Below are 24,666 nucleotides of genomic sequence, written 5' to 3' on the forward strand. Positions count from 1 at the left end.
AACTTTGCCCGTTACGGGGATCAAGAACTGTTTCAATAAATACAACACAGAAATAGAAAAAAAAATAGTTTCTTTCTTTCAATATACAAAAAAAATGGAAATCCAATTGTTGACGCGTGATTTTGTCTCTCTCGCTTCTCGGAGGTGAATATAGTACGAGCTAATCACTTGCGAGCCACCCAATCGGTGCGTCGGAAAGCACCCTTCACCTGTGTAGCATGCGCATACACCGATCATCCTTATCAAGGACTTCACATTGATTTATCCGGCAGATTTTATTTACTTCACTTATTCCATTCAAATGATGACCAAAGAGGTGATCATTTTATTGTGAAATCACTTACAAAACACGAAAATGCCAATAAAAATGATCTTCCTGGACATCCTTATCCTATAAGGCTCCGAAACAGCTGGCTTTATACTTAGTTAGTACTTGAAGTTAATATTTAACAATTATTCCACGAGCGCGCGTTGGATATGAGATGATAGATAGCCAACGAGGCGCGTAGCACCGAGTTGGCTATAATCATCTCATATCCAACAAACGCGAGTGGAATAATTGTTTTATTAAAAAAAAACGCCCCCAAGCTATTAGACAAATCTTCTCGACTTTATTTTGTGAGAAGAAACCGGATTTAACAATGTACAGAAATTAGATTATGGTATATTGGCTCATATACCATAATGGCTGAGCCAATAAAAAGTCTTGAATTGCATTATCCAATGATCCAGTTATTAATAAAAGTTATTATTTAAAGATGGATCATTGGATAATGCAATTTAAGACTTTTTATTGGCTTAGCCATTCTAGTATATGAGCCAATATACCATAATCTAATAACTGTACATTGTAACATTCGGTTTCTTCTTACAAAATAAAGTCGAGAAGATTTGTCTAGTATCTTGGGGGCGTTTTTTTTTAAATGAAACAATTATTCCACTCGCGCTTGTTGGATATGAGATGATTATAGCCAACCCGGCGCTACGTGCCACGTTGGCTGTCTATCATCTCATATCCAACGCGCGTTCGTGGAATAGTCGTTAAATATACACTCGATTGTACAAATGTAGACAGCCAGAAAGTATGATCCATGAACGATAAGACCCAATGGCTTCATGAGAAATGTTTGCACAGTTACGTAATTAGTACTTTACTTTATCCATTATTCATGGCTCTTTAGTTATGATAATTATTTTCTTTCAGGAAAGCGTAGATGGTTTCTATGATTTACCAAGTGCAACTTGTGGTTGCTATTTACATGTATACATCCATAAATCCTTTGATCTCAGCGTGAACTCCTAAAGCTTTCTAATCAGAGGTCAAGGTTTTTTTTTTATAATCGAGTGCATACCACACAAGTAAATAGCGCTTCTTGGCTGTTCCAGAGAAGGTTAGAAGTTCTTAAGTTAGTCAAGAATCATTTAAATGAGGCGATATCCATTATGGTGTTTGTTTTAGTAAAAATAAATTGCACTGATAATGAGGAATTGATTGCGAACAAACACAAGACAGAGCACCTAGGTCTCCCGTTCTGGAAAGAACCATTACTGAGAGATCAGAAAAATACGTTTTGTCTTCATCTGCCCTTTTTCATATCGAAGATCGCAATGTGATGAGCGTTTTTTGGCCAAAAAAACCTTCTTAAAATAGATTTTTTCAAGAAAGGGATAAATAAAAAATGAGTAGAGATAAACTTTAGGGTTCTTTTCTAAGGACTCTTTTATTTTCAAATATCAACATTATTCTTTTTTTCCAAAAAGTGTTTACCATCCAATTCAAGATTCCTCCAACATTTTTTTGCTAAAGCGCCTACTTCTCAAACTTTCTTGAACGCTTTTTTCCCATATATATATTGTCCAAAGATTTTACAGATTTTACTGCCCACCTTCGATATTAGTGGATTCGTTATCTACTTATAATTAAAGTCTAACGCTCTTCGACTGAGAAAAATTGCTAAAAGCTTTCAGTATTTACATAAACAATATTTGATTTGCAGGCCACGAAACTTTCTTTACTCTAATCCAGTTACTTTCGCTGACAAAAAGAACTCTGAAATAAATATTTTGACAAACTGATACAACCTATATCACTTGGAGAATGTTTTTTGGTGATTTATTTTCGTTTTTCCATTCAAGGTAGCCTTTGGTCTATTGCTTTACTTACAGAAAGAACTCACATAAACGTGGAACCAAAACACACAGCTGTCAAAGATCAAACCGACTAACCTATACACTTTTTATGCATGGGTATTTTACCACTTTCGCACAGAGCCCGATGGCTCTACTGAGTTTCGAAGAATATTTTTTGTTCTTTTCTTCTTCTGTTCTACTTTCAACAGCTCTGCAGTGAAAATTAAAATTTCTTTCATGTTCGATACAAGCATGAAAACAGCTGCTGAAATAGAAAGGAGAAATACAAAAGTTGAGGGAAAAATGATTTCGCCACAGGGGATGCTGTAAGAAGTTTTTGTCAAGCGTTCGAAAGTTTCCTTTGTCGCGTTTTGTTTAACAGAACTTCATTTGCATCGAAACTAAGGGCGAATCGCTGTGTTATTCCAATTTGAAGCCCAGCAATATCATAAAACTATCTACATAATTCCGGAAGATCATTCATTTAATATCTTCTGACATTTCATAGCTTGTAGCATTTCACTTACAAATCATTTCCCGTATTTTCAATGGGCTACCCAGAACTCTATATCTCAATGAGATATCAAAAGGATTTCAATAATTCTCTATTCATCGTTTCATGTCCAACCTTAATTAAAAAACCAATATTTTTATTCAAATAAATTTTAATTGCAAAAGGTAAATCGTTCATTGCAGAGGAGAATCGCAGAATAAATAATTTAATCACCTGCCATATACATGACAGCTTGCTTGAAAAAGTGGGACCACAAGCTTCTTCAACTTTTAATGCCTCGTGACCATAGGAAATAATCACTATGTATTGGCGTGCGTAAAAGACGAGGGTGAGTAGTGACTGAAACTCTTAGGATACAAAGGATATAAGTGAAATATATTGCACTAACGTCGTTTAGTTCCTAACTCCAGTTAGGTGTGACCAAGAATTCAAACACATTTAGAACTCATTTTCATCTGCAACCATACATTAATTTTGAATTTTTTTTAATTGAGTTTCCATTTTCCTAAAAACCTATTACTGTTTACAAATTTGGCTTTTTAACCCCAGTTTGTCTAGTCTGATAACACTTCATGGCGTCTCCAGATGACTTGAATGAATATCATTTACCCTATTATCCTGGTAATGTAACGAATCCAATCCAAGCAACAAGTCGGCCGCTGCGTCGGTCAACGCGTGGGCCGACGGTCTGTCTGCTGTCAGTAACCTACCACTGAGAGTTTATTTAATTTGAGTAAATAGGTTTTTTTTTTCTTTTTCCTTTTTTAATTCTCTGCCGTGTTGTGAAGTTTTCCTGTCATAAATCTCTTTTTCTTCCATCTTTGCTAATTTGAATTCGCGGAAAAACTGACATATTTTCCTCTTCCACGTGACATACTGGACACCTTTCAGACACTTTGTATGATCAGATGCTGCTGATGAAATCTTTAAGCAACTGTTATTCAAAAGATAAGGTTTGACTGATCTTTATTGGGAGAGGGCTATTAAGGCGAAATATTCCACGTTTTAACTAAGAATAACCTGCAAAAGAATGGAAGTTACTGCTGAATGATGGTGGCAGCAAATATAACGGAGAGTGCAACACAGGCGAAAACCTTTGAAGGATCGGAATGCTCCTTCTTTTGGGTAGGTGAATTAAAACAACAGTCCATTTCATTCGCGGCAGTCAACTTTCTCCTCTCCATCACAGCATTTCTTGGAAATTCTCTTATCCTTGTTGCCCTTTATAAAGAATCTTCCCTTCATCCGCCATCCAAACTCGTGTATCGTTGTCTAGCAACAACCGATCTGTTGGTTGGTCTGGTAAGCCAGCCTCTCTATGCTTCATATTGGATGTCCGTGGTTCGCGAACATTGGAGTCTTTGTCGATATTTATTTAAATCAACCGGCGTAACAGGCTATGTGTTATGCTCATCTTCTTTGTCGACGTTAACGGCCATAAGCGTGGACAGACTTCTTGCAATGCTGTTGGGACTTAGATACAAAGAGATTGTAACTTTGAGGCGCGCCTATATCATTTTAGCTATCATTTGGGTTTTATCTCTAATCGCTGGTTTATTTTTCCATCTCAATTACCGTGTGTTCCTTTGGTACAGCTATATATTTATATTATCTTGCCTAGCTATCTCAATCGCCTCGTACACAAAGATTTTCCGCGCTCTTAGTCATCATCAGGCTCAAGTGCAAGATCATACTCAACAACAGCCGAGCCAACAATTTCCTCTGAACGTGGCGCAATACAAAAAGGCAGTGTACAATACACTGTGGGTGCAGTTAGCATTAGTTTTCTGTTATGCACCAGTTTTTATAGTGGAAACTGTCATCACTTTTAGTAAAAACCGATCTCCGAATCTCGTCATACTCAGGGGAATGGCAAATGTCATGGTTCTCTTTAACTCTACTTTAAACCCGTTCCTTTACTGCTGGAGGATTAGAGGGGTGAGACAAGCAGTTACGCAGACAATCAGAAAGGCAATCTGCTCTGCATAATGTAAACCTTGTTGCATTCACCTGTCGTATACATAACAACTTTCTTTGTTTACGACGGAACTACTTTGCTATTAAATAATTACTCAACAAAGACATTCAACTAGCCTTTTACATAAGTTTATAACGCAAACAATATAAAAAGGGGAACAAACTTAAGGGAATGTTTTTGTGAACATCCCTAGTTTAAATCAGCAGCTATCAGGGTGCCTCCTACTGGGCGCAATCACTTTCCATATCTCCTATAAAAAGACATTCCCTGTCTTATTTCCAAATCAAATTTGTGAACAAAATTAATTGAAGAGCAAAGTAAACCAGTATGCAATTGTTCGCTCCTGTAAACCACTCAGCTTTTAAGTTTAAAGAAGAGAGAGGGTGGAAATAGAATGAACGACTGTTGTGAAAAAATAAAGGGTATAAAGGAAAGCTTGCTTTCGTTACATTATATTCAGTTCCCACCTGTCGTTTTCATTTTCATATCTAATTCGATTTATATGCGATCCGTATAAAGGCTGGAGGATTTTGTCAAAATTCATATTAACCCTTTTCGATCAGGTTAAAAAGCAAATAATATAAAAAGCTTTTTTGTACCTTTATGTTTTGCAAGAATGGAATGATTGCATATTATTCGGTAGCAAAACCGTGTTGCGGAGAATAAATTTAGTAAAGTTAACAAAAAAAACAAAACAAAACAAAACAAAACCTTGGCTAGAATAACATGGTATTGGTGACCATAGATTCATCCAAAGGAAGTCTTCAAATTGCTTCCGGACCGAGAAACATTTGCGTTACAACCTCTTTGTTTTTCAATTTCCTGTTCGATTTTTATTATAATTCTGACAGGCAAAGGCAATTCATCGCCTGTCAAAAGGTTTCAGAAACAGTTTTCCTCAGTTACACACTAATTCTTTCCATTGTTCCTTTTCCCTGTTTTACAATGCCTTATCCAAAATGTCATTTGCCAATTTGATAAACAGGTCCCTTAGACAAACACCATTGTTCAGTTGCAAACTACCGCATAGAACTAGCTGTAATTTGCACGCAATGTCTCTTGTCAGAGGAAAATTTTGATTATTCATGATCTTTTCAATAATATTTCCATCGTAAGATCTATCTTGAGACCGTTTTGGGGTATAAAGTCAGGATAAATTATGGTAGAATTTCTTGCCGCTAGAAAACTGATATATTTAGGATGATAATGAATAATAATATAGATCAATTTATATAGCGCATTTTCATGTAAATGCTCTAATGCGCTTTACAACACTGTACGGGGGACTTTACCAGACTGCCGGCGGCAGTTTACAATAAATAAAGAAGAAATTTTACAGATGCTGCTGCCCCCCATTCCCAGTAACGAGGCCAGACCACATCACAGCAATCTCGTGATGTACATTCTTTAACGTCCCCTTCCGAAATTAACTAATTAATAGATGCAGGAGACGAGACCTCCGACTTTACGTCCTATGCGAGAAGACGAGGCAATGTGAGTGAAACGTCTTGCTTAAGGACACAACGTCAAGCCCCAGCCAGGACTTGAACCCGCGCCATCTGACCCAGAGTCCAGCTCACTGACTCACGCCTCACACCTCAGATGCGCAGATAATGCAAGGTATGCATGCGAACTTCTAACGAAATTGTAATATGTTTTCTGGCACAAAAGAAACTTGAGATCGTTGGCGCATTTCGAATGACATAGATAATACAATTAGCCATTTTCTAAACGAGCGGCGGTCTGGGTACGATTTGCCACTATAAAGGCTCTTGGGATCGTTTGGAGGGACAACGCGAAGGTAAACAAACATGTTGCACTATAACTGCTGTATTCCAGGCTGCAATAATAGTTACAGAAATGCACCTAACCCTAAGTATTATAGAATTCCTAAAGACCCTGATATACATAGAAAGTACGTGGTTCCTATGAGGAACGAGACGCTGAAATTAGACTCTACGAGTACGCGGATTAGCTCAGCTCCTTTCGCTGGAGGAAACTTAGCAGAACACACTTGCCTTTAATTTTTCCATGGACAAAACCGACAGCTCCACGTAGAGAACTCAAGAGGGCCAGTTTCAAGGATGCGCACAAAATGAAGCAAGCCAAAAATAGGAAAAACAACACTTGCTCAAACTGCTCAAGTTACCACTGTTGTAATTTGCTGTCCACCTCTTTTATGTTGTTGTTTTCTTTCTCCAACTGCTGGATCTCTCCTTTTAGCTTAACAATTTCTTGTTCACTTGTTTGTATTCTGTTATATAAACTGTTTAGTTGGTCACCAGTAAGTAATGTTTGTATTTCCACACTGGTACTGGTGTCAGCATTAACATTAATATTTTCAGATTGTTCTTCAAATTTAAAGTTCGCATCCTCGAAAAGAAGACACATGTGTAATAGCCGGGCCGAAATTTTGATTGCCAATTATCTCTCTTGAAAGTGACATCTTGATTATAGCATCGAAATCTAGAATAGAAATTAGTACTTTTCCTAGACTAAACACACCTTGTACCATGTATCACTCCTTTAAATATCTGCCTCTTGTTAATCGAACCTTGTGTTTCTTTATGGTCTAGTTGAATGTGGAAGCAAAGCACGCTCTCCGTTTAGCGTTTTATTTGCGGAGTGCAAAAGGCACTGAGATTCTCTTTTCCTGAACTTGAAATCCAGGATCCTTCCATTTGAAAAGCTTTACTACAAGATTCCGACTTCTATAAAACACAGCACTCCGCCTATTATTTCTGAACTGTTTACTTGTTCCAAACAAGTTTATTACCATTTAACAGGGTTCACAGCGAAATACAACGGAAGTAGAAAGGCCTTTAAACAAGAACTGAAGAATCGGTTACAAGCAATGTGATGAAATGAGAAATGATCAACGGCTTATTCAGCAAGACTTTCACGACTACAGGAGAGAGGATCTATGGCTTTTAGTACACCAATTAAGAAGGAAGAAGAATAGATTCATGACCAGACCTGAAAGAAGATAGAAGAAGAAAGGAAATCAAAGAGAAGATCAATTCTGCTAGGTCAGAGAGGCCATCCCAAGGAAATTTGGAGGAGAACAGTAGAAAGGGAAATGAAGGACAGAGGCTGGAAATTGGGGCGGCTTATTTAACTGGTTACCCACAGTAAACAATCGCATTTGATGCCTTACGTGCCTAGACGCACGAAGCGGACTATAACAGCAGCTGATAATTTACATACCAGATATTCGAGAGTCAAACAAGGAAAAAAAACTACTTTCTTTTGCGAGAATAAGAATCATATTTTAGAATGACATTCAAAAATAACCCTTGAGTGGAATGAATCACCTTTCCAATGTCAAATGGGTATCTCACTTTATTAAAGTCTTGAAAATGGGGATAAAATTTGACTCGTATCATTTCTAAGTCTCGAGTGTACCTTAATTACCCTTTTTCTTCTCTTAGTTATTCTGTATTTGTTATAGAATTTTTCTGCTTCTCTAAAATTGCCTTATTTATCACATTCATTTCTCCAGTTATTCACTTAATCTTCTTTTATGCCGTGCGAGTTTGATTCAGCAGATGTGTTGGTGTTGCTTAAGTTGGGTGCTCCGTCTTGAAAGGCTTCGCTGACCGCAGGCTACCCAGTACTCTGTATCTCAATGAGATATTAAAAGGGTTTCAATAATTCTCTATTCAACGCTCGACGTCCGATCTTATATAACCAACATTTTTATTCAAATATACTTTTTAATTGTTACTTGCACGAATGACCAACAGATGTCCGCTAACAAAGCATATATAAAAATAGACTCCCGAGTACGATATATAGTACGCAACAAGAATGTAACAACAAGCAGTTACCCATTTATTTAATTAGTTTTACACTGTCTAATTTACTTAGGATGAAGATTAAGTTAAGCAGTTCAAAAAGCAGGCTTACAATCCTTCATGCCGAATGAGAGTTCATTGTCTGGATCAACTTCGAATTCCAACTTCCGGCGACTGAAGACCACAACGCTTGGCTTTCTTGATTCATGGTATTCTTTCCGTGTACACAAATTCTTCCGGAAGACTTTATAGTGAACTCTGTATTCTTTATCTTCTTCCTCTCTCGGCCATCTTCTTTTTCTTTTCTTCTTTTCTCCGGATATCGTAAGGTCAAAAGGTCATAGCCTCGTCACATCATAGCTTCCACAAGTTCAGTCAGCCGGCCACGACGGTAAACCCTCGGGCAAATCTTTCTTGTACTTCTCACAAGCCAGCTTTTATACATTTACTTTAGGTATCTAGAATGTTATATTACTATTTATAGCGTATTATAAGTTGTACTATTTTTGGAAAGTGCTGAGTCACATGAAAAAAGTTTTTGGAATATTAAAACTAAAGATAATTCTAGAAAATTCTGGGATTGCGTGACAGATTCGGTGAAAATAATTGGATCCTCGTAACTTAATTGCAAAGGATAAATCGTTCATTGCAGAGGAGAATCGCTATATAAATGATTTAATCACCTGCCGTATTCTGGACAGCTTCCTTGAGAAAACGGGACCACAAGCTTCTTCAACTTTTAATTCCTCGTGATCATAGGAAACATTCATGATGAATTGACGCGCGTAAAAGAAGAAGTAAGTAATGAATGAAACTGTTAGGATATAAAGGGTATACTGACCTAACTTGAACAGAAGACATGTTATTTGGCACGATTATCGATTATCTTATGATTTCCAGAACATTCTTGATTAGTCTTTTAGGAAAGTTCTAGTAGTTTCGGCATGAGTACGTGACGTCTATTTATAGAAACTCGAGTTGTTTATCGTAAATTCTGGAAAATTCTATGATGTAATGTTACTAAAAATAGTCGTGTTGTAAATCTGTAGAATCTTCTAGAAAGATTGTGGGGAACTATATAAGAAGGTGCAGTAGGTTGTTGCGTTTAGAGGAAAGAGAAGAAAAAGAGAAAAAGGTAAAGGAAATAAAGGAGTTAGTGAAAACAATTCATTTCAAGGTTTATCACGAAACCATAACTTTTGCACTTATAGTCGTTTTATTCCTAGTTTCTGTTAGGCGTGACACGTAAATATAAAAAACTCAAACATTTTTAAAATCACTTTGCATCTGTAACCATACATTAATTAATTTTTTTATATTTTCGGTTTTCCATTTTCTCAAAAATCTGTTACTGTTTACAAATTGGACTTTTAACTTCAGTTTTTATAGGCTGATAATAATTCATGGCGTCCCAAGATCACTTGAACGAGTATCATTTACCCTATTATCCAGGTACGACAACGAATCCGATCCAAACAACACGTCGATCGATGCGTTGGTCAACGCTTCGGCCGACAGAAGGTCGGGGGGGGGGGTGACTCTCATATGAAGCAGACGGGGATGTTCGTCGTCTCGCTAACGGTGTAAATTTTGGATTTTGGTCTCGCATAGGGTGTTCCAGGCAAAGCGCAAATATTTTAAGCCGCCAAGGTCTCGTTTAGGGTTCCCTGAGGAAATACAGAATTACGCGAAGAGAAACAGAACTAAAATTTTCTTTTTAACTTGTTTTGTTTACCGTATTACCTCAACATTAACTAGCTTTCTTCTATTTTACGAAGTGCCAAAGAGACAATGCATGAACATGAGCGGTCTCTTTTAGAGGTCCAAATTTGCTTAAGCCACTCCCAGATGATCTCCTTTCGGAGTTAAAATTTCCGACGAGCATCCCCGTCTGTTTCATATGGGAGTCTTCCCCCTCCGGGCAAAAGGTCACCTGTCAGTAACCGATCCCTGACAGTTTATTTGACTAAAGAGGGGTTTTTATTTTGTCGAATTGTGAAATTATCTTATCACAAATACCTCCTTTTCTTCCTTATCATTTCCAATTCAAATTCGCGGAAAAACTGACATTTTTTCCTCTTGCATGTGACACACCGGACACCTTTCGTACTCTGTATACTCAAACGCAACTGGTGATGTCATTATGCAATTGTTATTCAAAAATTAAGGTTAAACTAATCTTTACTGGGCTGTTAAGATGACACATTCCTCGTTTTAATTAAGACTAACCTGCAAAAGAGTAGAAAGAGTAAAGAAGGATTATGGCGGCAGCAGATATGACGGAAAGTGGAACACAGGCGAAAACATTTAAAGGATCAGAATGCTCCCCCCCTTTAGGTAGGTGAAGTAACCCATTTCATTCACAGCTGTTAACATTCTCCTCTCCATCACAGCATTTCTTGGAAATTGACTTATCCTTGTTGCCCTTCACAAAGAATCTTCCCTTCATCCGCCATCCAAACCCTCGTATCGTTGTCTGGCCATAACTGACCTTTTGGTTGGTCTGGTTACTCAGCTCCTCTAGGCTACCTATTGCCTGACGGGGGTTTACGAACACTGGAGTCTTTGTCGATACACATTCGACACAGCCGCCGTGACAGCTTGTGTGTTAGGTTCAGTGTCTTTGTCGACCTTGACGGCCATAAGTGTTGACCGACTTCTCGCCTTGCTGTTGGGACTCAAATACAAAGAGATTGTAACTTTGAGGCGCACGTATATCATTTAAGCAATCGTTTAGGCTTTCTCTCTAGTCGCTGGTTTATTTTCTTATCCCAATTACCGTATAACCTTTTGGTACGGCTACATATTAATACCATCTTGCCTGGTAATCTCAGTCATCTCGCACACAAAGATTTTCTTCGCTCTCAGTCATCATCAGGCTCAAGTACAAGATCACGTTCATCAACAGCCGAGCCAACCAAATACACTGAACATGACGCGATACAAAAAGGCAGTTTACAGTGCAATTTGGGTGCAGTTAGCATTAGTTTTCTGTTATGTACCAATTTTCACGGTGGAAATGGTCATCACTTTTAGTAAAAACTGATCTCCGAATTTCGTTGTACTCAGAGCAATGGCAGCTGTCACAGCTCTCTTTAACTCCACATTATACCCGTTGCTTTACTGTTGGAGGATCAGTGAGGTGAGACAAGTAGTAAAGCGGACAATAACATAAGCAGTCCGCTGTGCATAGGGTTCACTTTGTTTCGACGCTTGGATGAAGCTATTTAAAAATAGGGCTGTAAGGAGAGAGTAGAAGATATGCCATTTGATAAAAAGAATAAGGAAAACAAAAGATAGTTTGTTGTATTTAAATTATCGTAAGAAGAACTGTCAGGTACAAAAAATAGCAGTTTTCTGACCATAATAAAAGAATAACATGTCTCCCTTTCGCATACTTATTACGAAGTAGTGAGAGTTATTATTTTTTAATCAGAATACGCTTAAGACTTTGCTATGTTATCAAAACTGTATGAGATATGTCAACTTAGTTCAGAATATGGTTTGATGCTAACTTGCTAGTGTTTACAACGAAACTTTGTAAAACTGTGGACTTTCTAAATATGTGTTCAAATATACTGAAGGAAATGCTTAAAAAAAAGGTTTATAATCCGGCACTATTTAACATCGAGTTATCCTTTGAGACCAATACTAGATTAGTTGCCTTTTAGTATGTTACCTGCATCAATTAATACTCTGTTTGTCGAGTGTAAACTTATATTAATTTTCTGAAATGCCTATCCATGAATTTCTTTGCGCAAGTAATTTTAAAAGCACTTTTATTACAAATTTGATCGAATATTCAAGAAGATGACGTGAGGCTTTCACATGGCATGCAAATACAGCTGGTCTTGTGAGAGAACACTCTTTCATTTTAATGCCAACTGAATACAAAAGCTGCTAGCACTCGCTCAAGAAAAACTGAAGATCGCTCCTAATTAACTTTGAGACGCACATATAGCATTTAGGTTTCGTTGTGTAATGTAATGTAATGTAATCTTTATTTAAACACCATCGATTCATCAGCCCATAAAAGTACATATCACATAGACTAAGATCTTTAAAATTCAAACTACATACCATAACACTAAAGCTGCTTTCCGTGAATGTCGTGCGTTAGACTTAAAGAATGTCATTTATCTTACAATTAAATATCCCTAGAGACTCTGTGTTCCTTATATCGCGTGGTAGACTGTTCCATAATGTGGCGCCATTGTAGCTAAAGCTTTTTCTGTAATAATTAGTGCGCGGTAATGGAACATTGAGCTTATTTTCAGAGTCCCTGAGGTCATAAGCAGAGTCACGCCACGTAAACTTTGAATACAGATACCCTGGAGCTAGCCCGTGCAGACATCTAAACATCATGGTGGCTTTATGGATTTCCTGCTGGCGTGCAAGACTTTTTCACCGTAAAAACTCGAGTAGCTCAGTTGCATCAGCATCATAGTCAGAGAATGTCAACACACGGGCTGCTCTATTCTGCAATTTCTGCAGTTTTTCTCGTAGCGTTTTCCCACAGCTACCCCAAACAATGTCACAGTAATCAAAGTGAGGTTTTACTAAAACTTGGTAGATGAGATGTAAGGTTGATGCTCGGATCAGGTGGCTACTTCGCTTTAGGGCCCCGATACCAGAGGCGATCCTTTTCGTTAGTTTTTCCATGTGACTATGCCAATCGAGTTTATCGCCTATTATTACACCAAGCGATTTTGTAGCTGTAACCTGGCTCACTAAAGTATTGTTCATTCTAATTTTTGCTGAAGCTGTGAGAGTATTCAGTCTCTGCCTGGACCTTATTAGCATGAATTCGGTTTTTGGTCATGTTCAATGTGAGTTTGTTCGCTTGTAGCCAGCTGAAGACGTTTTCTAGGTCTTCATTTAGAAAAAACTGAACATTCTCAAGATTGCTTCCCGCATATGTGAGGTGCGTGTCATCGGCATATATTCTCGGTTTACAATTTGATAAGCAATTTGGAAGATCGTTGATATATATTAAGAACAATAATGAACCAAGAATGGTCCCCTGAGGGAACCGAAAGTCAATGAGTAGCTATTGGATAGCGACCCGTTCACAGAGTATTTTTGTGTTCGGTTTTCCAAATATCACTGAGACCATCTGAAAGATTTGCCATGTATACCATAATAGTTTAGTTTCGATAGAAGGATCTGATGATCAACAGTGTCAAAGGCTTTTTTCAAATCTAGAAAAATGACTCCATTGATTTTCTCGTTATCAATATTATATTATATGCCCAAGAATCTGTCGCTTCCAACAAAGCTGTTACAGTTGAATGAATAGCACGAAACCGTGTTTGGTTCTGACTTAGTATATCGTGCTCTTCCAAATAGGCATATAACTGTTCATAAACTATCCTTTCAAACACCATCGCCATTATTGGAAACACCGATATTGGGCGGTAACTGTTAACATCACCGCAGTCACCCTGTTTATAAAGAGGGGTAACCCTTGCATGTTTCCAGTCGTCTGGGAACGTCCCTTGGCTAATAGATTGATTGAAAATGTCACATATAGGTTTTAACTCAAGTTGCTGGTTTATTTTTTCATCTCAATTACCGTATAACCCTTGGGTGCAACTTTAATTTATATTTATACCATCTTGCCTGGTAATCTTGATCGCCTCGAACCCAAAGATTTTTCGAGCTCTCAGTCATCATCAGGCTTGCGTAAATCCTCATATTCAACAACAGCCGAGACAGCCAAATGCACTGAATATGGCGCGATACAGAAAAGCAATGCACTGTAGATGCATTTAACTTTGGTTGTCTGTCATGTGCCAAATATTACAGGGGAAATTGTTATCATTTTTAGTAAAAACCAACAAACCAACTTGCGAATTTCATCATAATCAGAGGGAAAGGCAAATGAATTAGTTTCCTTTAACTCCGTCGTTTAAACTCCATTTCTTCAATGCTGGAAGAATCAAAGAGATAAGACAAACACTAAAGCAGACAATCAGACAAGATGTTTTATTTAAGGAAAGAGGGTAAATAGAGAATGAAAGAGGTTACAAATTGTAAGGTAAGAAATGGTATGGTGAGCGCGTTATGTAGTGTTTAGTAGAGTGATTTATTTATTTATTTATACATGGTAAAAATTCTAGTACAATGACTAACAATACCGTTCTAACACAAATTGGTGTTTGCTTGCCCCCTATGGCTAATTCAAATGCGCAGAAAAGAGTGGTCCCTTTTTTCCTTTGTTCTGACACACCAGAAAGCTTAGCTGGGCATTTTGCATAGTCAAACGCTGCTGGTGAAGCCATGTAATTGTCTTTCCACGTGAGGTTTGACCAATTTTGACTGGAAGGATGCTGTTAAGACTGATGTTCCTCTTTGATACCAACGATAAACTGCAAAAGAGTAGAAAGGGTAAAGAAGGATGATGGCGACAGCAAATATAACGGAAAGTAAAACACAGACGAAAACATTTGAAGGATCGGACTGTTCCCCCTTTAGGGTAGATGAATTAAAACAATAGTCCATTTCATTCACAGCTGTCAACATTTTCCTCTCCATCACAGCATTTCTTGGGAATTCACTTATTCTTGTTGCCCTTCACAAAGAATCTTCCCTTCATCCGCCATCCAAACTGTTGTATCGTTGTCTGGTCATAACTGACTTGTTGGTTGGTCTGGTTACTCAGCCCCTCTATGCCACCTATTGGATGTCCGTGGTTCATGAACACTGGAGTCTTTGCCGATACTCATCGGACGCAACCGGCGTAACAGACTATGCGTTAATTTCAGTGTCTTTGTCGGCGATGACGGCCATAAGTGTTGACCGACTTCTTGCCATGCTGTTGGGACTCAGATACAAAGAGATAGTAACTTTGAGGCGTACGTATATAGTTTTAGCAATCGTTTGGGCCTTCTCTCTAGCCGCTGGTTTATCTTATTATCTCAATAACTTTGTAACCTTGTGGTACGGCCTTATATTAATACCATCTTGTCATAAGATAGTAGTAGTAGCAAGTAGGATAAATATTGTAAGAAATATACAAATTTTTTTAGAGACATGTTTTGGCATGCTTATGCCATCTTCAATCAATGAGTAACTGAACATGAGTAATTATATAACAGACAAGGAGATGAATAAATATTTACAGTATGATGTAATACAAAAGCGGGTACTAATTACAGCGTGACAACAGACATGAAATTAAAGGTGTGAACTAAAATGCTAGAAAAGTGTTATAATGCTGTAATTGTTTGTTAAGTTCAGGTTTGATCTTATTTATATAAAAAGCTTCTTTGAGTTTTAAATTAATTGAGTTGTTTGCAGAATCCAGAGTACTAAAGCAAGAAAGGGAGTATTTGTTCTTACAAGAAGGAGATGTGTTAAAATGCTTAAAAACATGCGAGTTTTTATCGCTTTCCGTGTGCTCCTTTATCCTAGTAGAGAAGTGGCGACTAGTTTCGCCAATATATCATCTTGGCTGGTAATCTCAATCGCCTCGTACATAAAGATTTTCTTTGCTCTCAGTCATCATCAAGCTCAAGTAAAAAATCACGTTCAACAACAACCGAGCCAACCAAATCCACTGAACATGGCGCGATACAAAAAGGGATTTTGCAGTGTATTTTGGGTGCAGTTGGTATTAGTCTTCTGTTATGTACCAATTTTCACAGTGGAAATAGTTGTCACTTTTAGTAAAAACCCAAATCCGAATTTCATCGTACTCAGAGGAATGGCGGCTGTCACAGCTCTCTTTAACTCCACATTAAACCCGTTCCTTTACTGCTGGAGGATCAGTGAGGTGAGACAAGCAGTAAAGCAGACAATCAGACAAGCAGTCCGCTGTGCATAGGGTTGACTTTGATTCGACGCTTCGATGAAGCTATTGAAAAATACGGCTGTAAGGAGAGAGTAGAAGACATGCCATTTGATAAAAAGAGTAAGGAAAACTATAGATAGCCAGTTGTATTTAAATTATCTGCAGAAGAATTGTCAGGTAAAAAAAAAAATAGCAGTTTTATAACCACAATAATAGAATAACATGTCTCCCATTGCATATTTATTATAAAGTAGTGAGAGTTATTATTTTTTAATCAGAATGCGCTCAGGACTTTGCTATGTTATCAAAACTGGATGAGGTATGTCAACACAGCTCAGATATATGGTCTGATGCTAACGTGCTGTTAAAGGAATCATAGTGTTTATAACGAAACTATATATGTGTTCAAATATACTGAAGGAAATGCTTAGAAAAAAGGTTTATCATCATTATTTAACATGGAGTTATCGTTTGAGACCAATACAAGATTAGCTGCCTTTCAGTATCTTACCAGCATCAACTGATACTCTGTTTATCGAGTGCAAACTTATATTTCTTAGATGCCCAGTCATAAATTTCTTTGCGCAAGTAATTTTAGAAGCACTTTTATTACAAATTCGATCGAATATTCAAGAAGATGTCGTGAGGCTATCGCATGGCATGTAAATACGACTGGTCTTGTGAGAAAACACTCTTTCATTTTAATGCTAATTGAATACAAAAGCTGCTAGCACTCGCTCAAGAAAAATTGAAGATTGCTCGTAATTAACTTTGAGACGCACATATATCATTTTAGGTTTCGTTTGGGTTTTATCTCAGGTTCCTGGTTTATTTTTTCATCTCAATTACCGTGTAACCCTTAGATGCGACTTTAATTTATATTTATGCCATCTTGCCTGGTAATCTTAATCGCTTCATACCCAAAGACTTTACCCGCATTAAGTCATCATCAGGCTTACGCACATCACCATGTTCAGCAACAACCAAATGTACTAAACATGGCGTGATACAGAAAGGCAAAGCACTGTGGATGCATTTAGCTTTGGTTGCTTGTTATGTACCAAAAATTACAGTAGAAATTTTTATCATTTAAGTAAAAACCAATTTGCGAATTTCATCATAATCAGAGAAAAAGGCAAATGAATTTAACTCCACTGTTTAAACCAGTAAATCAAAGCAGACAATCAGGTAAGCAGTCTGCCTTGCCAAGGGGTAGACCTTGTTTCGACGTTTGCATGATTAAAAATGTATGGCTGAGAGGAGAAGATATGACATGTGATAAAAAGAGTAACGACAACAACGAAGAGCTACTTCGAAATAGTACATTGTATTCGAATTATCTAAAGAACAACTGACAGGTGAAAAATTGTAGCTCGGTAGCCATAACCAATCAACACCTTGTCTCCAATTCACGCATTTGCAATGAAGTAGCGAAGGCTATTGCCATTTTGGAATTACGATGCTCTTAGGATTCTGCTATGGTATCAAAACTGGATGAAATGTGTTGCTACAGGAGCCAGGAACTCGATTTTGTCATAATTAGGAACTTGTCATAATGTTTATAACGAAACTATATAAAGGTGTGGACTTTGTTAACATCTGTTTAACAAACTGTCTGTAAGTTTTCTATTGTCTATCACCTTATTGACGTCAACAGTGTTCAAAACTAAAGTGAAACCAAGAGGTCTGGGGAGAAACACTCGACTACATCTCGTGTTTCTCCCTACACTCCTTTCGTGCCTAGCCGCTTTCTTCGTGCTTTTCAACAGAACAGTGCACAGTCAAGGCTTCTCTATTTGTTTAATTGACGATGGTTCTTGTTCAACGAGCGCACTAGAATATCTATAGTTATTGAAGTATGCTGAAATCAATCTGTGAAAAGAAGATCATCATCTTTTTTTTAGAAAGAGATATAGTTTGAGACCTGTCAAATATGCAAGCTATAAAGAAGAAAATTATGATAAAAAATAATTCAAACTAGTTATAACCTGGTTGATATGACTAGCTGTTTACAGTGTGTTAGCAGCATCAAGTCTCACTGAAAAGATTATTAGTCGAGTACAAAACTATATTTTTCAATAGCCTATTCACAGATTTCTTTGCGCAAGTAATCTTAAAGCACTTTTATAACCAAATTCGAATATTCAAGATGTGAGGCTATCACAGGCCGTGCACATACAGCTTATCTTGTGAGGAAAAATTCTCTCATTTTATTCATAACAATCGAATTCAAAAGCTGCTAACACTCGCTCTTAAAAACTCAGCATCGCTTCTAATGAATTCTGTCTGTATAAGACAAAAACATTGAATTTTCTTGTTTAAAGATGTTTTATTTAAGAAAGAAGGGTAAATAGAGAATGAAAGAAGATACAAAATTTAAGGTAACAAATGGTATGGCAACCACGTCATTTTTGGCTTGGTAGAGTGATGTTATTTATCTGTCTTTGATCCTTTTGAAATTTAAGTGGAATTTGAAATGAATATTTAGAAACTGGAAGAGATAGTTGGTGAAAAGAAATTAGCCATAAAGACATTAGTTTTGAGTAATCATGATTGTCACACTTTTCGAATTTCTTTACCTCAGCGTTTTAGGTACTTTCTTTTTACTTTAAGTTTGGCAAAGCTGACAGATCATTTGTCGCCTAGTTCACCACAATGAAATGACTATCAATGCATGACGGTTTTATCTTTTTATGGTGAAATAACAATGATCATAACACCTACGAATGGATAGCTTCTCGCTAAATTTACCATTAATGCGCACTCAAATCTAAATTAAGACGTCAAACCATACAAAAATGGAGCTCGAGAGTTTCCGCTAAGAGAATTGTTTACTATTAAACTCACTCTATATTATAAATAGCTGAAGATGATTCGCAGGAAAGTAATTGCCCCAAGGGAAGGAGAATTTGTATTGTCTGTGGTGTTTGAGGTAAACTGTGAACGCTACACCTGATCATAACACCTACGAATGGATAGCTTCTCGCTAAATTTACCATTAATGCGCACTCAAATCTAAATTAAGACGTCAAACCATACTAATATGAAAAGTTTCCGCCAAGAGAATTGTTTACTATTGAAACTTCACCCTACATTGTAAATAGCTGAAGATGATTCGCAGGAAAGTAATTGCCCCAAGGGAAGGAGAATTTGTGTTGTCAGTGGCGTTTGAAGTGAACTGTTTACCGCTAGATCTACTTTCAGACTATTTAGGGCATAAAGACGAGATCAATGCAGTTTGATGGGTAAAGAGCATACCATTATCTTAAAGTTCCAAACAGGTGCGACACACAGAGAGCACACCAAAAAAATTAATTATATTTTTGGGGAAGCTATGCATTTGTAGCCACAAATTTATTTTAAATAGTTTTATGTATTTAGTTTTCTATTTTTATTAATACCGATTAACGATTTCAAAATAACCTGGCTCTTTACTTTTAAAGATAGTTGACGGCGTCCTAAGTTTGCGTAAATTATATCAAAGGTCGATAAAACACTATATTAAAAACTGATTCTTTGTTGTTTTTAAGGATCATCTGCAAAGGATTGGAAAGAGTAAAGAAGGATGATGGCGACAGCAAATATAACGGAAAGTGGAACACAAACGAAAACATTTGAAAGATCGGACTGCTCCCCCTTTTGGGTAGGTGAATTAAAACAACAGTCCATTTCTTTCACAGCAGTCAACATTTTCCTCTCCATCACAGCATTTCTTGGGAATTCTCTCATCCTTGTTGCCCTTCGTAAGGAATCTTCCCTACATCCGCCATCTAAACTCTTGTATCGTTGTCTGGCCATAACCGATCTGTTAGTTGGTCTGGTTACTCAGCCTCTTTATGCCACTTATTGGATGGCTGTGGTTCATGAACACTGGAGTATTTGTCAATACTCATTTAAAGCCACCGGCGTGACAGGTTTTGCGTTATGTTCAGTTTCTCTGTCGACAATCACGGCCATAAGCGTGGACAGACTTCTCGCCATGCTGTTGGGACTCAGATACAAAGAGACTGTGACTTTGAGGCGAACGTATGTCATTTTAGCTATCATTTGGGTTTTATCTCTAGTCGCTGGTTCACTTTATCATTTCAATCACTCTTTACTCCTTTGGTGCGGCTTTATATTTGCACCATCTTGCCTGGTTATCTCAATCGCCTCGTACACAAAGATTTTCCGCGCTCTCAGTCGTCATCAGGCTCAAGTGCAAGATCATGCTCAACAACAGCCGAGCCAAACAAATGCACTGAATATGGCGCGAAACAGAAAGGCTGTGTACAGTGCACTGTGGGTGCTGTTGGCATTAGTTTTCTGTTATGTACCAAATGTCACAGTGGATATTTTACTCACTTTTAGAAAAAATGGATCTCCGAATTTCATTATAGTCAAGGGAATGGCAGTTGTCATAGCTTTCTTTAACTCCACATTAAACCCGTTCCTTTACTGCTGGAGGAATAACGAGGTGAGGAAAGCAGTAAAGCAGACAATCAGGCAAGCAGTCTTCTTCGCATAGCTCCACTTTCTACTTCAACGGCTGCATGTGCTGTTTATTTTAGAATTATCATTTTTTAAGTCTCGGCTGTCAGAAAAGAGGAAAGGGTATGTCAATTGATAAAAAGAGTAAGAAAATAACACCATAGAGAGCCACTTATAAATAGTGTATTGCATTCAAATGATCTGAAGAACAATTATTGACAGGTGAAAAACAGCAGTTAATTAAATAGTCGTTTAGTAACCATAACAGGAGAATGAACCCTGTTGCGAAATATTTTAGTATTCTTTTTATTCCTGCAGATTACCCCAAGTAGCCAAGTCAGTATATCTAAGGAATGATAAAACATAAACTCGATGAGGAGGCTAGCTACGCTTAATTACAGGGGTATGAAATAGTACTACTGAACAGGCCTTAATTAGTGAAGACACCTAGGTAGAATGCGCTCAGGATTCTGCCATGTTTACGAAACTGGATGAGATATGTCGTGTCAGCTCAAATGGATGGTTTAGTGATAACAAGGTGTTATAGGAGCCAGAGGTTCCATTTTGTTATGGTTACGTTCATGTCTGAACAACGTCCCAGGGTTTATTCTTAAACTTCCTTTGTAGAATTGGTGAACAGTTGAAAACATCCAAATTTACCCTTCACTAGTCTATATGGGCGAGTATCAATAACAAGCTCGACCCACTTGTGACAACTGTGGTCCGTTTCTGGAAGGTCCTCCCAGTAACTTTTAGGGCCCTTAAAGCTGTTCTGTTTTCATTCAAAATGGGAGTTTCAAAGTTTTGAAATTTATACAAAAAAGCTTTAAGCTTAAGACACAAAATGGACGGGTCAGGGAGCCAAAACCTGCTCCTCTGTTCTTTAAATTCAGATTCTAAAGTATAGCTTTGGGCTCATGAATTTGCCGGGACTTTTGGAATCGAGCTCGGGCCACAACTGTGGAAGGTAAGCAGTCTCACCCCGGCGCTATCCCCGCTTCCCAGAAGTCACCGTAAGCACGGCAAATTTCATCGATAAAATAAGAATCATGTAAAATTGGTTAGGAAGTTTTAAAAATTCGTAACTATCGTGATTTCTAGAAATTTCAGAGTTATTTCATGGATACTCCAAAACTTTCAGTTCTTTTCATTGTTATGTTGAGTTATGAGCTAAGCAATACTGATTCTGATCTATAAATAGAATATGTCATATAGAATGTCTCAGCCTTTTTGGGCTATTTACATAAGCGAAGCTTGTATTTAGCTGCGTTTGTTATCCCTCGATAAGCTTTCAATAAAGCTGTGATAACGACTGCGATTGAGTACAAAACATATTTTCTCTAGGCCAGTAATGGAGCAACTTACTACCAGAGAAAAATCGAGAGTTCGACATAATGAATGTAATCACCTGTCATATACATAACAACTTTCATTGACCACGACGGAACTGTTTTGCTATCAAATAATTACCCAGCAACAAATATATAACCTACCTCATAGATAAGTTTATAAAGCAAAAAATATAAAAAGGGTGTTTGGGGTCCTTTAGGGTCCTGAAGAAATGCTCAAACAGGTTCGATTGTTTGATTTTCGAAATGTTTTTTATTCGGGACCTTAAGCCAAAATTGAACAAACAGAGCGGTTATATATTTGCGCGAAGCTGTTTGCTAAACACTTCATATTGATTAATTTTCATCCTTTTCACCGCTTATTAACACTTCATTTCTGTACTTTCTTATTAATTATTAGCTCTGATGTTTATATGTGGAGGCGCGGTGGCCTCATGCATACATACATACATATATACATACACTTTATTGATGCTCCCTAAGTGGGCTTTTCAGCTCAATAGAATAAAAAAAAAAATACAAATATATAAATTAACTGAGAATGTAAATACAATAATATTATAATTACAAAATATATATCAATAATATAATATATCAACTTAATAAAACATTTGCAAGATGACGTCTAAAGTTCCTGGGGCATTTTAAGGACTTAATGTTATCATTCAAGGAGTTCCAGAGTTTGGCTCCTCTGAAAGCAAAGGAGCGCTGCCCTGTTGACAGGCGACATAAAGGTATATCCAAAGCACCAGATGATCGAGTTTGTCTATTATGGACTTGAGAATGTGATTTAAACATATCAGCAAGATAGTCTGGAACAAGCTTGTTAATACATTTGTGCATCATAGTAGCGTCATTTAGAATGAGTTTCTCTCTAATAGGAAGCCATTTCAACGATCGCAACCCATCCGAAATATGGTCATACTTTCTTAGTCCCAGAATAATTCGCCCAGCAAAGTTTTGGACTTTTTTTAACTTGTCAATATTGCTGCTGCTGGTATTACTCCAGACAGTTGAACAATATTGGAGTTTACTAAAGACAAATGAATTTATTACTAACAGAAGTGTTTTCCTATCCAGGAGGTGCTTGATTCTGTTAATTTGGTACAATTTAAAAAGGCATTTAGAGGCAATCTCAGTGATATGTTGGTTATAACTGAGGTGTGTGTCGAGAAGAACACCCAAGTCCTTAACGACAGGCACAGGTGTTATTTCCTTGTCAAAAAGTGTTATACTGAATGATGACAGTTTCTTTTTTTTTTCTCATGGTTAGTGTGCTCGACTCCGGATCGAGTGGTCCGGGTTCGAGCCCCGGCCGGGACATTCTGTTGTGTTCATATGCAAGACACTTTACTCTCACAGTGCCTCTCTTCACCCAGGTGTATAAATGGGTACCGGCAATTTAATGCTGGGGGTAACCCTGCGATGGACTGGCATCCCATCCAGGGGGGAGTAGAAATACTCCATGCTACAGAAATCGGAGTTAAGCATCGGCCTAATGGACCACTAGGCTCTTAAACAGACTTTACCTATTGTTTATATTTAAATACTTTTACCTTCATTCCATTGTTTCAGAAATCGTATATATGCGGAAATTTACTCATGAACTCAAACTTGAAAATGACCGTGGAGCGGTCGAAACGTCGTTCATATTTTTTATCGCTCGTTTTAATCACTAAATGTTTTAGTCAGAACTTATTGCTTCGTATTTCAAAACCGTATATATTGTAGAGAATACAATTTAGTATAGTTAAAAAACAAAACAAAATAAAATAAACAAAACAAAACAAAATAAAAAAAAAACATAAAAAAACGTCGTTTAAAAGAACATGGTGTTGGTTACCATAAATTCGTTCGTAGGAAGTCTTCAAATTGCTTTCTGACCGATTAGCATCCGCGTTACAAGCTTTTTATTTTTCAATCTCCCATTCGCTTTTTATCCTAATTCTCACAGGTCCCTTCATCACAGCATTAGCATAAGCAATTCATCATCTGTCAATACTGCTTTATTCCACCTATTCCTTTCAAAAATTAATCACAAAGGGTATAAATTTTCCCCTTTTTACGATGCCATATATTTTTTAATTTGATAAACTGGTCACTCAGACAAACACTATCTAACAAATGGTGAACCCCATAGCGTGGCAAGTAATTCATGGCAGTCTCCATATAGATTCCCTGTTACCCAGTCTCCATATAGACTCCCTGTTACCCATTCTCCCTGTGTACCCTGTGTACCCTGTGTACCCTGTGTACCCTGTGTACCCGTGTGTACCCTGTGTACCCCTGTGTACCCGTGTGTACCCTGTGTAACCTGTGTACCCGTGTGTACCCTGTGTACCCTGTGTACCCTGAGTACCCTGTGTACCCTGTGTACCCTGTGTACCCGTGTACCCTGTGTACCCATGTGTACCCTGTGTACCCTGTGTACCCGTGTGTACCCTGTGTACCCTGTGTACCCATGTGTACCCTGTGTACCCTGTATACCCGTGTGTACCCTGTGTACCCTGTGTACCCGTGTGTACCCTGTGTACCCTGTGTACCCGTGTGTACCCGTGTGTACCCTGTGTACCCAGTGTACCCGTGTGTATCCTGTGTACCCTGTGTACCGATGTGTACCCTGTGTACCCTGT

At 37.7% G+C, this 24,666-nt stretch overlaps 2 protein-coding genes and 1 pseudogene across 2 annotated transcripts; all 3 read left to right on the forward strand.

The window, feature by feature from the left end:
* Nucleotides 1–3,301: 3,301 nt before the first annotated feature.
* Nucleotides 3,302–5,056, forward strand: LOC148720752 (melanocyte-stimulating hormone receptor-like). The gene has a single exon (XM_088739227.1). It carries the CDS (start codon nucleotides 3,692–3,694, stop codon nucleotides 4,631–4,633), a length of 942 nt encoding a protein of 313 aa, XP_088595353.1. The 5' UTR covers nucleotides 3,302–3,691; the 3' UTR covers nucleotides 4,634–5,056.
* Nucleotides 5,057–14,819: 9,763 nt separating this feature from the next.
* On the forward strand, nucleotides 14,820–16,247 carry LOC148720753 (melanocyte-stimulating hormone receptor-like; annotated as a pseudogene).
* A 3,498-nt stretch (nucleotides 16,248–19,745) lies between these two features.
* Nucleotides 19,746–22,990, forward strand: LOC148720754 (melanocyte-stimulating hormone receptor-like). The gene has a single exon (XM_088737328.1). The coding sequence runs from the start codon at nucleotides 19,780–19,782 to the stop codon at nucleotides 20,719–20,721; it is 942 nt and encodes a 313-aa protein (XP_088593454.1). The 5' UTR covers nucleotides 19,746–19,779; the 3' UTR covers nucleotides 20,722–22,990.
* Nucleotides 22,991–24,666: the final 1,676 nt, after the last annotated feature.

Source organism: Stylophora pistillata, chromosome 11, assembly GCF_964205215.1.
Source record: "Stylophora pistillata chromosome 11, jaStyPist1.2, whole genome shotgun sequence".
Taxonomy (NCBI): domain Eukaryota; kingdom Metazoa; phylum Cnidaria; class Anthozoa; order Scleractinia; family Pocilloporidae; genus Stylophora; species Stylophora pistillata.